This window comes from Zootoca vivipara, chromosome 2 (genome assembly GCF_965207765.1).
Source record: "Zootoca vivipara chromosome 2, rZooViv2.hap1.1, whole genome shotgun sequence".
NCBI lineage: Eukaryota > Metazoa > Chordata > Lepidosauria > Squamata > Lacertidae > Zootoca > Zootoca vivipara.
In genome coordinates this window covers 120,766,785-120,779,433 of record NC_142584.1, presented here as the reverse complement: position 1 = coordinate 120,779,433, position 12,649 = coordinate 120,766,785, and the positions used below count along the sequence as shown (strand labels likewise).

General features: G+C 45.5%; 1 protein-coding gene across 1 annotated transcript in view; it reads left to right on the top strand.

The window, feature by feature from the left end:
• LOC118081237 (uncharacterized) overlaps window positions 1-12,649 on the top strand; it is a 79,807-nt gene extending 67,158 nt beyond the window's left edge. Inside the window, 5 exon segments of the mRNA XM_088662571.1 lie at window positions 2,997-3,127; window positions 4,783-4,905; window positions 6,224-6,396; window positions 9,056-9,142; window positions 9,804-12,649. Of these exon segments, the coding sequence (XP_088518697.1) occupies window positions 2,997-3,127; window positions 4,783-4,905; window positions 6,224-6,396; window positions 9,056-9,142; window positions 9,804-11,284 (1,995 nt within the window). The 3' untranslated portion in view covers window positions 11,285-12,649.

Sequence of the window (12,649 nt, the reverse complement as noted above, 5' to 3'; positions counted from 1 at the left end):
GACCAGACCCGGAGGCAGGGATGGTCTTCAAACAATGGTCTTCAAACAATGACAAAACCTGCCTCCTCGGTAATGACATGGTCTGGGCTTAGAATCATAGAGTTGGAAGAGACCACAAGGGCCATCCAGTCCAACCCCCTGCCAAGCAGGAAACACCATCAAAGCATTCCTGACAGATGGCTGTCAAGCCTCCGCTTAAAGACCTCCAAAGAAGGAGACTCCACCACACTCCTTGGCAGCAAATTCCACTGTCAAATAGCTCTTACTAGCTAGTCAGTGTTTGGAGTGCAGCGACTGAGGAGGGAACACAAGGGGAGCTGAGCTTGGTAGACACTGTAGGTTTTGTGGGTTTGACTTTTTGGGGCTGTGTGAGAGGAGGTTTTTTGGGGGCTGTGTGAGAGAAAGTTTGTGTGCTTATTTGTTTCCTTATTTGTGTGCTTGTGCTTGTTTTCTAGGGCTTCTGCCTCTTGGATTTTGTGTGTGTGTGTTTGTTTCTGGCTGGTGACCTGTAGGTGACCTTGGAAGTGAGGGGTGGGGCTTCTGGTGAGTCAGTTGACTAGCTGTGGATGGAGCTAGTCAATGTTTGGAGTGCAGCGGTTTGACCCATCTTTTAGAAACACCATCAAAGCATTGTTGACATATGCCTGTCAAGCCTCTGCTTAAAGACTCCACCACACTTCTTGGCAGCAAATTCCACTGTCGAACAGCTCTTATTGTCAGGATGTTCCCTCCTCTATATGACATCCTTTTATATATTTGAACATGACTATCATATCACCCCTTAACCTTCTCTTCTCCAGGCTAAACATACACAGCTCCCTAAGCCGTTCCTCATAAGGCATTGTTTCCAGGCCTTTGACCATTTTGGTTGCCCTCTTCTGGACACGTTCCAGCTAGTCAGTATCCTTCTTGAACTGTGGTGCCCAGAACTGGACACAGTACTCCAGGTGAGGTCTGACCAGAGCAGAATACAGTGGTACTATTACTTCCCTTGATCTAGATGCTGTACTCCTATTGATGCAGCCCAGAACGTCTTTCAACGTCTTATTATATTTTCAGTCCATCTGGTCCTGGTGCCTTGTCGTTTCTCAATTGATTTATGTCATGTTCCACTTATTGATTTGTAATTCTATAATTAAATGATGTTATCTTATCAAACGGAATCTTTTGCAGTCCATTTTTGCCCAATAATTGTTCTATCTTGTCCAATTGTTCTTTCTCCTTTTTTATAAAGCTGTTTATAATACTTTTGAAAACATTTCCTTATCTCTGTTGGGTTCTCAATAATCTTCTCTTCCATCTTGATATTAGTTATCGTATTTAATATTTGTCCCTTTTTCAATTGCCATGCTAATAATTTCCCACATTTGTTGGCAGATTCAAATGTCCTTTGATTCATCCTTTTAATCTTCCACTCTATTTCCTGATTTATTAATTGTGAATACTGTACTTGCAATAATTTGATTTCTTTTTGAATGCTGATTTTTTGGATTACACCTCAATGTATTCTCTTTTTCTTTCAACTGTGACAGAACGTTCTCTTTTTTCTCATTTTGTTGTTTCTTTCTGATCGCATTCTGTTGTATCAAAAATCTTCCCATGACAGCCTTGCTTGCATCCCAAATTACCCTTTTATCTGTCTCTGTGTTCAAATTTATTTCAAAATGGTCCTAAATGGGTATTTTGGGCTTCTACGATTTGAAGTGCTCCCCCTTAACATGGAAGACGAGGAACAGACTCCATTTGAAGATCTCTCCCTCATCACAGTTGATCAGGAATATGAAGACGAGCAGCAAGGTCAGTCCTCCGGGAATATGCAGGTAACCTTGGAAGAGTCGGCACATGGAAGAATCCTGACCAAGCCTATGGTGTTAAAGGATTGTGGAGGATCCCTTTGGTTTTGGCAACTGCAAAACAACATACAAAATCCTGGTTTTCCCCTGAGATAGGACACTTGAAAATTGGTCATATTATATTTAGAAATGATTTTGACCATGTTCTAAACAACAGTAGTTTCTTTTCAAATTTAATGAGTAGGAAATATCCAACATTTATATTTTCAGGATTGGGAACATCAGAAATTGTACACTAACTGGGCACTTCTATACGTATCAATGTGCCCCGTGTCTTAGTGTATCAAAGTGCTCCACGTTTCCATTTCATGTAATTTTTTATTTGGCCGCGCTAAAAACACACCTACTCTCGTCAAACGCCAACGGCTGACTGGTGGGTGGCGCGGTCACAACTGTTGTACTCACACATGTACAGAGACATTTTTGTGATGTCACGACACAACGTTTATCGAAATTGATATATTGTTGGTGTATCAATGTGCCCCGCCTCCCCTTGCATGCCACGGAGGCTGCTTCCCTAGGCAAGGAAGGAGCAGAAATCCCTAAAGAGGAGGATCTGTATGTGATCCCATCTCTAGAGCTCACATAAACACCACAGAGAAGGTCGTTGGGGCGTAAAAGGCGAAAGACTCTGCCTCGAACACAGGCCTCAGGGGTGCTTCTCCCCGTTCCCCCCATGGAGACCTGGGACCCCTTCTACTTCTGAAGGGACCTCCGAGGAGGAAGCCAGGGCAGATCAGTCCCTGGACCTTGGAGGCCATTCCTGGACTCATCTGGAAAGATGCAACATAATGTTCCTTTCCCCATTTGCCAGGAACCTAAACTCCTTTTGGGGTTGTCATTCCGCACCCTAAGGTTCCTCCAAGGCCTTGGGGAAGGAAACTGAGGCAGGCTTAGCCATGGCAAGAGGAAGAGCTCTGGTTGCTCCCCAGGGGCCTGCAGGGGATTCAGGGTGGGGGGCCTGCCTCTTCCTCTGGCCATTGCAGCCCCCAGGAAGCCTTGGAAGAAAGGCAGGAGACCCTCAGCAGCCAAGTCCAGTTCTCCGCAATGGCTTCCTCTTCTGAGAGCTCACTTTCTTGTCTGGGCTGGACTGGGAGGACCCTAGTTGAGCCAGTTCCCCTGAGTCTCCCCACTGTGCTCCAGTGGCCCCCTGAGACCCACAGGGATCCGGAAAGGGAGCGACTTCTCCTGTTGAACTACCGCCTGAGGGGGAAGAACAAGCGAGAGCCATCCAGAAAGGTCCCCTGGGACCCTGAGGAGCCAGAAGTGGTTTGGCAAGGAGAGAGGCTGCTCTGGGGAGGCCAAGCCAACATGGCAGGAAGGTGGCTGAGGAAAAGGGTGGGAAACGCCATCTCCTGGCCCTGCCACCTCCGTGGGTTCCTCCAGGGCCTGTCTGGCCATGGGAGGGGGGATCCAGCTGCCCCCAAACAATGGGGGGGGAGGAAGAGAAGGAAGGAAGAAGGAGAAGCTGGGAAGGGGAGCAGCCAAGAGGGAAACTCAGGAGTAAAACTCCCTCAGGAAAGAGGATGAGGCCAAGGGGAATCTGAAAGGGGATTGGCCAGCTCTCAAATGGAGAGGCTTCTGATTGGCTGATTGGTCCTGCTCTGGGGTGAGAAATAATAATAATAATAATAATAATAATAATAATAATAATAATAATAATAATAATAATTTATTATTTATACCCCGCCCATCTGGCCGGGTTCCCCCAGCCACTCTGGGCGGCTTCCAAAAAAACAGAAATTCTAAAATACAGAAATCTATCTGAAGAAGTGTGCATGCACACGAAAGCTCATACCAAAATAAAAACTTAGTTGGTCTTTAAGGTGCTACTGAAGGAATTTTTTTATTTTACAGAAATCCATCAAACATTAAAAGCTTCCCTAAACAGGGCTGCCTTGAGATGCCTTCTAAAGGTCTGGTAATTGTTCTCTTTGACCTCTAGTGGGAGGGCATTCCACAGGGTGGGTGCCACTACCGAGAAGGCCCTCTGCCTGGTTCCCTGTAACGGGGTCAGATGGTTCTGGGAGCCCCGTATAAACTGGTTTTCTGGCAGGAAACCCAGGGAAAGGATGGCAGGTGACCCTCTTGCTCTGAACTGGAGTTGGGGGGGGGGAGAGTCACATAGTGTGGGGAGGGCTGCCCCCTGAGCAACATGTGCCCCTCTTCCCCCCCCATCCTCCCCTTTCCTGCCTTTGGTGCTTTAAGGGGGGGGCTTCCACATTTTCCCCTCCCCCCAGAATCACGTGTGCGTTTCATTCTTCGCAGGGGACATTTCCTCATTTGTCTCTTTTCCTGGGCTGCAAAAACAGGAAAGTGCACTTGGCGGGAGGAGACATTATTTTAGGAAGGGGAGGGCTCTCCTGGCTGGGAAGCCCCCCCTTCCATTCTCCCCCCCCCCGCTCGCTGACCGGGAGGGTGTTTTTTTTTTAATTGAGGGGGTGTCTTGATGGAGCCATTTCTTAGCCTCTTCTCCATCCCAACAGCCTTTCCTTGGGATCCAGGAGCCTCTATCTTGGGGGAGGGGGAGAGCCAACGTAACACACACACCCCAAATGGCCGCACGTCTCCCTTTCGTTCTAGTTACAGATGGGTAGCCGTGTTGGTCTGACGTAGTCGAAACAAAATAAAAAAGAAGTGTGCATGCACACGAAAGCTCATACCAAAATAAAATACTTAGTTGGTCTTTAAGGTGCTGCTGGAAGGAATTTTTAAATTTTGTTTCGACTCCCTTTCTATTATTCTGGATCAGATGTGGGCTCCTTGGGGCAGAGTCCTTGGCACAGATGGAGGAGAGGGGAGGGGGCAGCCCCTTGAGCGCAGACGCAGAAGCAGGAAAACTGCAGGCAGGGAGAGGGAGGGGGTGCCCTCGGCTTTGCAAGGGTTAAAAGGAGCAAAGCCGGATTCCTAGAGAGGACAGGAAGTGAAGGGGGAGTCAAGGTCCTCCGTGGCTAAATTCCCCCCTCCCACATCCCTTCCTGCCGGCAGAGAGGAGGCTGCTTTCTGCTCTCGCCTTTGCAAAAAGCTTCCTCGGTGCCCCTCCTGGAATTGGGTGAGTCTCTCTCTCTCCCCCCTGAAGGTGCAATGGGGAGAATGGGGTCCCAGGGGTGCAGGGAAGGTGCATGGGGGATCCCTGTTCAGATCATGCACCGTGGGGGGAGACCCCCAAGTCGGGAGCAGAGGGTCCTCCTTTTCCTCTCTGCTAAGCCTTCCTTTATGGGGAGGGGGCTTTGGGTCAAGGGAAACTGAACATGCAAATAGGCTGCTGCCAGAGGGAAACATTTGCACATGGGGGGAGCACAGGGAGAATAAATAAAAGCCCTTCTGCATCTGCAGCAGCAAAAGCCCGACCACTTCTTCTGTCCCAGATGCAACAAAACATGTCTCTCCCCTATTCAGGGTTAACAAGTAGATGGACTAATATGAAAGCAAAGTTCAGAACTATCCATAGGAAATGCTAATGCAAGTATAAAAGACTCCTTCTCCCAACCTTCTGGGACAAATGAGGAGGGATTATCAGTCATTGCGTGACTTGTACTACTAACAGGGGACATGGGATGCATAAAATCCTTTTTGGCTAACTGTAATAAAATTCTTACAATCCTGATAAAGGTAAAGGTAAAGGGACCCCTGACCATTAGGTCCAGTCGTGACCGACTCTGGGGTTGCGCGCTCATCTCGCATTATTGGCCGAGGGAGCTGGCGTATAGCTTCCAGGTCATGTGGCCAGCATGACAAAGCCGCTTCTGGCAAACCAGAGCAGCACATGGAAACGCTGTTTACCTTCCTGCTGTAGCGGTTCCTATTTATCTACTTGCATTTTGACGTGCTTTCGAACTGCTAGATAGGTACTTGTAAAACCTTCTGAGGGGAAAATCTAGCAGATAGTCTTCATAGAGGGGAGAAACCCATGCAACCCCAGATGGTGGCAGATACGGCCACAACGCCTGCCTGGCTTGCCATGAAAGAGCTCAAAGAGCGTCAACAGGGCTCTCCATACAAAGCACCTAGCATGGGGGCACTTACAAGTAGCTATTTGTCTACTTTCTGCCCATGCTCTGGGGTTGCAGTTTTCCGGCTTGGGGACAGGATGGTGACTGGTTTTTGCACCAAATTCTGTCAATTATACCCACTGAGTTGAATGGGTCACTACTGTGCAGACCATGCCAGGCTTACGAAGTGGGGTGAGGAGCAAACAGAGGAAATTGGAACCACTGGAGATACTATGCCATCCTGGAGTTGTTTAGAAATGGGTCTTCTGTTGGGAAGGGGCTGCTCCGTTTGTGCTTCTTAAGGGACACAGGAATATCTAGGGCAGGAGAATCCCTGCAGGGCCTCTGAGGCTCCCTTTGCTTCTTCCTCTCTCCCAGGACCCTGCAGCTTGTTTGGCTTCTCGACTCCTCAGGAAGGATGAAAGAGACGGATCCTGCAAAGCTAGCGAAGATGGAAGGGGGAAGATGGACGGTCGACCTGGTGAGGTTGTCTCCTGCATCCCTCCCCACAACCTCTGAGCGTTCCCTCCCAGGGACCTCCGAGAGATCTGGTGAGTCCCAGGGGAGTGAAGATGGGGACATGGAGGGATGGAGCCAGAGAGGTATGGGGGCTTGCTCATCTTGGGGGTGGGGGGAGGCAGGCAGGCGGATGGAGATGGAGAAGGGGAGCACCATTTCAGGTTCCTCCACCTGCTGCCTGCCTGCGCCTTTGTCCCCTGCAGGCAATTTGAGCCAGGAATACAGTCGTATAATCGGAATCCATTTTGGAAGTCTGTTCTACTTCCGAGGCGCGGCTTTTGATTGGCTCTTGCCACCAGAAGAGCCAATTTGAAGCTGCAATTATGCAACGTCACTTTCTCTCTCCGGTGCTGCTGGGCCAGCCCTCTGCTTCCCTTTCCCTCGGGTGAAATTCCCCAATGTAGTATGAATCACGAGTGACAGTGGGTTTTCTTTGGGAAAACAGAGTAGGACTCTCAGAAGATTTGTAAGATTAAAATATCACTTATTTATGCCAAACAATGTTATGAGATAGATATTGCCGCAACTAAAAAAAGAAACAAAACATAATGAAATTAATTATATGGTATAAATAGGTAACCTATTAGACATGATGGAAGGAAGTCACAAGGCTCAAGCAAGCAAGAGATGTTAAGAAAAAAGATAGGATGAGATGTATTGTGTCTATATGTTAATTTTTTTTTGAGAAAACAGTTTGCAAACTAACTTTATTATAACAAATGTAAAGAAGGAGTTTTGGTTCTTCTTCTTCTTCCACTGAAATGGAACAAACAGTGCTGTTGTTGTTTTTTCTATTAACATGAATACGGTTTCAAGTTATAGGCTGTATGCTGTTCAAGCTTAAGGTTACTTCCTTTTAAACATCTTCCATAGATCAGACTTCTCCGCACACATTTCCAGGAACTTGGGTTTTAAATTGGACTTTAATTGGCCTCGGAATCACAACTGCCCTTTCCTGTCAGATTATTCCCTCTGAGGACCCTTTGTCCTGTAAACCCCATGTGGACTGTGTCTTTTATATTTTAACAGTTTTCTGCAATTCAGAACCTGAGAGCATATATTGTCAATTCTCGGCTCTCCTCAGCTCTACCCCTGATCAGAAAGATCTCTACTGTCAGAAAATAAATCCAACTGGCTCCCCTGGTACTCTGACCAATCAGGAGCTGTTGCTAGTTAACTGTTTGCTGGCGGGGGGAAGGGACCACTCGGTGACTCAACCTGCTCAGCAAACAAACTTTTCCGTCACAGAAGCAGCTTGTCTGTCCCATGGATGTTTGGCTTCCAAAAATCGTTGGAAAATGGAACAATCACTTCTGGTTTTTGATCGTTCAGGAGCTGAAACGTTTGAGTCGCAAGGCATTTGGGAGCCAAGATACATCACAGCTCCCCAGCCAACGCAATGTGTTGGTGGTTCAAAATGTCTAAAACCAGTAACATGGTCTGAATACCCTACCAATGTAAGACAACTTACTGGGTAGCACTAGAAGCCACGACTCTTGAAAGCAACCTGATCCTGCTTTGCAGATCAAACACAGATGGGGCCTCCGTGTGTTGCCTTTTTCTTTTCTTTTTGGAATAACTTTTTATTTGCTTTTAAAATCAAGGATCATAGGACAACTAAATGATACAAATATGTAGACCAAGTCTTCTCATGTCATTTGTACATCTCAAAACTAGCAGAATAAATTTGCAGGAATATCTATAACAGGATATCTATATGCAGGAATAGCTTGAGAAAGATTGAGGGCACAAGGAGAAGGGGATGACAGAGGACGAGATGGTTGGACAGTGTTCTCGAAGCTACGAACATGAGTTTGACCCAACTGCCGGAGGCAGTGGAAGACAGGAGTGCCTGGCGTGCTGTGGTCCATGGGGTCACGAAGAGTCAGACACGACTAAACAAATATAATATGGTTCAGCATTAGTTGACAGTGTAGGAGTTCTAGGTTCATGAATTGGATTAAACTAAACAAGGGAAACAGAAGAGAACAGAGAGCATTCAACATCGCAAAGCCGAATGCCTAGTCAGGAGCTCTGGTGGCCGTTGTGCTTAGATTAAGTGTGATTAATAGTCATTTTTCCTCTTCTGTTACCAATGAAACAATACAGAGATGGTCTCCTCATGAACATGGGAGGGGGGGTGCGGCGTTCACACAGAGCCCCCGGTCCTTCCACGGACTATTGACCCTGTGCCACCACATCTATTCTCTTCCACTGCCACCAACCGGGTTTCCCTGCTAATATATTCAGACTCAGTCAGGTTGTAACGTATTAAGAAAGATTCCAGTTTATTGTGAACGCAAACAAGTTTTAAATACTTTGAAACACTGTAATCCGATTCACTCTCTCTGTCTCCCCTCTGTCTCTAACCCACTCTGACTCCTATGCCCCCCACCCACAGGAAACCAACCAAACTATCTTTCTCTGAACTTCCAATGGCTTCTCAACTGTCTAAACCTCTGGCTAAGCCTTTTAAAGGCAAGTAGGCTCTGCCTCTGGGTTTTTCTATTGGTCTACCTATTAACCCTTTCTCTCCCCCCTGTACAGACATTTCCAAAAGAACGGGCAAACGCCACACGGGGTTCAAACTGAAGAAAGTGATTTACGTATAAATTTAAATATAGACCAACCAGATTGAGGCAACAGTTGGTGGGGAGTGTGCAGGTGAAGATGTTGCTGTTTCTTTCACAGACAAGGCGTGGATATTGCTGGATCCTGACCAAAGAGCTCTGCATAAGGAAGCCAAGGAAGAGAATCTTGGGATCATGGACTCCCACGGTAAAACTCTCTGTTGGATCATCATATCAGTTTTGAAATTCCATACACACCTCTATGTGATGAACCTCCACTATTTTGATGGAGACGAACATCATCTGGGATATCAACTGTATTTTCTGTGAATATTCTTCTTCTAGTCATGCCTTTTTAATCAATGGCCAGGCTTGTCTGAACCACCCTGGCCTTTTTAAATGTCATCTTCAGCATTTTTAGGGTAGTTGAAGTAACTTCTATTAGGTTTGTTGTTTTTGTTTTTTCTTATGTGGGCATTTTGTTGACCAAAGAGATGACTGACCTTGGAGATGAAGAGAATTCCATGATTGAGCCAAAATCTATCCCATATAAAAGCCAAGCAATATGTCAATAAATACCAGCCAACAAAGGTAGTAAGATAATAATAATAATTTATTATTTATACCCCGCCCATCTGGATGGGTTTTCCGAGCCACTCTGGGCGGCTTCCAACAGGAAAATGAAATAAAATAATTGATTAAATATTAAAAGCCTCCCTAAACAGGGATGCCTACTATAAAAATTATACTAAGGCCTCATAACTAATTATTTTCAGTTTTTGTCTATCATAAGCATTCATTAACATTTTTTAAAAATCTGACCCTTCATTTCTTCCGGAGGCTCTATTTAGCTTCTCTCTTCATTGCAGATGGTGATGGATTGGAAGGGAAGAACAAGGGGGGCCACAACAGAATCCACATAGTGGAGAAGTCGTATAAATATTCAGATTGTGGAGAGAACATCCGTCAGAGCTCCCAGTCCACCTCCTATCAAAGAAAGAGCTTCGTTCGGAGGGATAGCCTGACTTCACACGAAAAAACACGCAGTGGAGATAAATTGTATCAGTGCTTGGAATGTGGAAAGAGCTTCAGTCGGAAGGATAGTCTCACTACCCATCAAAGAATTCATACAAGGGAAAAACCCTTTCAGTGTTTGCAGTGTAGAAAGTGCTTCAGTCAGAGGAGCAATCTCACTTCCCATCAAAGAATTCATACAGGGGAGACACCCTATAAGTGCTTGGAATGTGGAAAGAGCTTCAGAAACAGCTCATATCTCACTTACCATCAAAGAATTCATACAGGGGAGAAACCCTATCAGTGCCTGGAATGTGGAAATAGCTTCAGGCTGAGCTCAGAGCTCACTTCCCATCAAAGAATTCATACAGGGGAGAAACCCTATCAGTGCTTGCAATGTGGAAAGAGATTCAGTCAGAGGCAGAGTCTCACTTCTCATCAAAGAATTCATACAGGGGATAAACCCTATCGGTGTCTGCAATGTGGAAAGTGCTTCAGTCAGACGAGCAACCTCACTACCCATCAAAGAATTCATACAGGGGAGAAACCCTATCAGTGCTTGGAATGTGGAAAGAGCTTTCGTGAGAGTGGAAAACTCGCTTCCCATCGAAGAATTCATACAGGGGAGAAACCCTATCAGTGCTTGCAATGTGGAAAGAGATTCAGTTGTAGCGCCAATCTCACTTCCCATCAAAGAATTCATACAGGGGACAAACCTTTTCAGTGCAATGAATGTGGGAAGAGCTTCAGTCTGAATGTTAGTCTCACTTCCCATAAAAAAATTCATACAGGTCATAAACCATATAAATGCTTCCAATGCGGAAAGAGCTTCAGTCACAACACATCTCTCACTATCCATCATAGAATTCATACAGGGGAGAAACCCTATCAGTGTTTGGAATGTGGAAAGAGCTTTCGTGAGAGGGGTAAACTCACTTCCCATCAAAGAGTTCATACAGGGGAGAAACCCTATAAATGCTTGGAATGTGGAAAGAGCTTCACCCAAAGGGCCCATCTCAGTTCCCATCGAATAGTTCATACTGGGGAGAAACCCCATCAATGCTTGGAATGTGGAAAGAGATTTCGTGGGAGGGGTAAACTCACTTCCCATCAAAGAGTTCATACAGGGGAGAAACCCTATAAATGTTTGGAATGTGGAAGTAGCTTCAGTCGGATGGATAGTCTCACTTCCCATCAAAGAATTCATAAAGGGGAGAAACCCTATCAGTGCTTGGAATGTGGAAAGAGCTTCAGATGGAGGGTTAGTTTCACCTCCCATCAAAAATTTCATACAGCAGAGAAACCTTAACAGTGCTTGGCATGTTTAAAGAAATAATAATAATAATAACAACAGATACAGGTAGGTAGCCATGTTGGTCTGCCATAATCAAATCAAAACAAAACAAAAATCTTCCGGTAGCACCTAAAAGGCCAACTAAGTTTGTTATTGGTATGAGCTTTCGTGTGCATGTATACTATTTCAGATACCATGCATGAACAAACTTAGTTGGTCTTTAAGGTGCTACTGGAAGGATTTTTTTAAAAAATAATAACAATAATTTATTATTTGCACCCTTCCCATCTGGCTGGTGTTCCACAGCCACTCTGGGCAGCTCCCAACAGAATATTGAAAACATGTAAAACATCAAGCATTAAATACTTACCTAAACAGGGCTGCCTCCATATGTCTTTTAAAAGTCAGATAGTTTATATCCTTGACATCTGATGCGAGGGTTTTCCATAGGGCAGGTGCCACTACCGATAAGGCTGTCTGTCTGGTTCATTGTAACTGCATCCTCCAAGTGTGCCTGGAGTTGTTTGGCAACCACCCACCCAAGAATAGGCGATCTGAGACTGGGCGAAAGTTGGCCATATTGGCTGAGTCCAAAGGTGTTTTTTAAAGAAGTGATTTAATAACCGCCTCTTTCAGTGGGTCTGGGAGGGCTCCCTCACAAAGGGAAGCATTCACCACCCCACAGAGCCCATCGCCCAGCCCTTCCCGGCTCACTTTTATGAGCCAGGATGGGCAAGGATCAAGGAGACAGGTGGTCGGTTTCACTCATCCAAGCAGCCCACCCACATCCTTGGAGATAACATTGAAACAGATCCCATGCAACTTGACTAGACAGAACTCTAGCACTCTCCCGCCTTGGCACTGCTCCCACAGTGATGCTTACCTCTTTCTGAATCTGAGCAACTATATCTGCAAATAACTTTGCAAAATCATTGCAGGAGATCTTGGGGTCCTTAGTAGAACTAGTTTATTAGAAACTTTTTTTAAAATTAACTTCATACTAAAATTAAACTAATCCCCAGCCACAATTAAATTTTTATCCCACCCCAACAGAGCAAAAACAAACCAAACAATTTTTTTAAAAAAAATGTCACAGATTTAAAAGCATTTTCGACATTTGCCCCAACCCCAGAGTTTGTTCCTGTGAGTTTGAGCTCTTCAGGACTCATAGCAGGGCAACGTCCCTCCGCCCTCTCAGGAATTCATGCCAGGGGAGAAGCTTCACCTAGAGAAACAGTCTCACTGCCTAAGGGAATACATTTTTTTTTGCATACCTCCAACTGTACATAGATATACATGTCATTTCCATGCTATGCATGCCATGTTCAATGCTGTATAAGTCACTTACATTTATAATCATATTGTACTACTTCGGCTATCTGTTTAATAAAATATTGAATTCTTGCA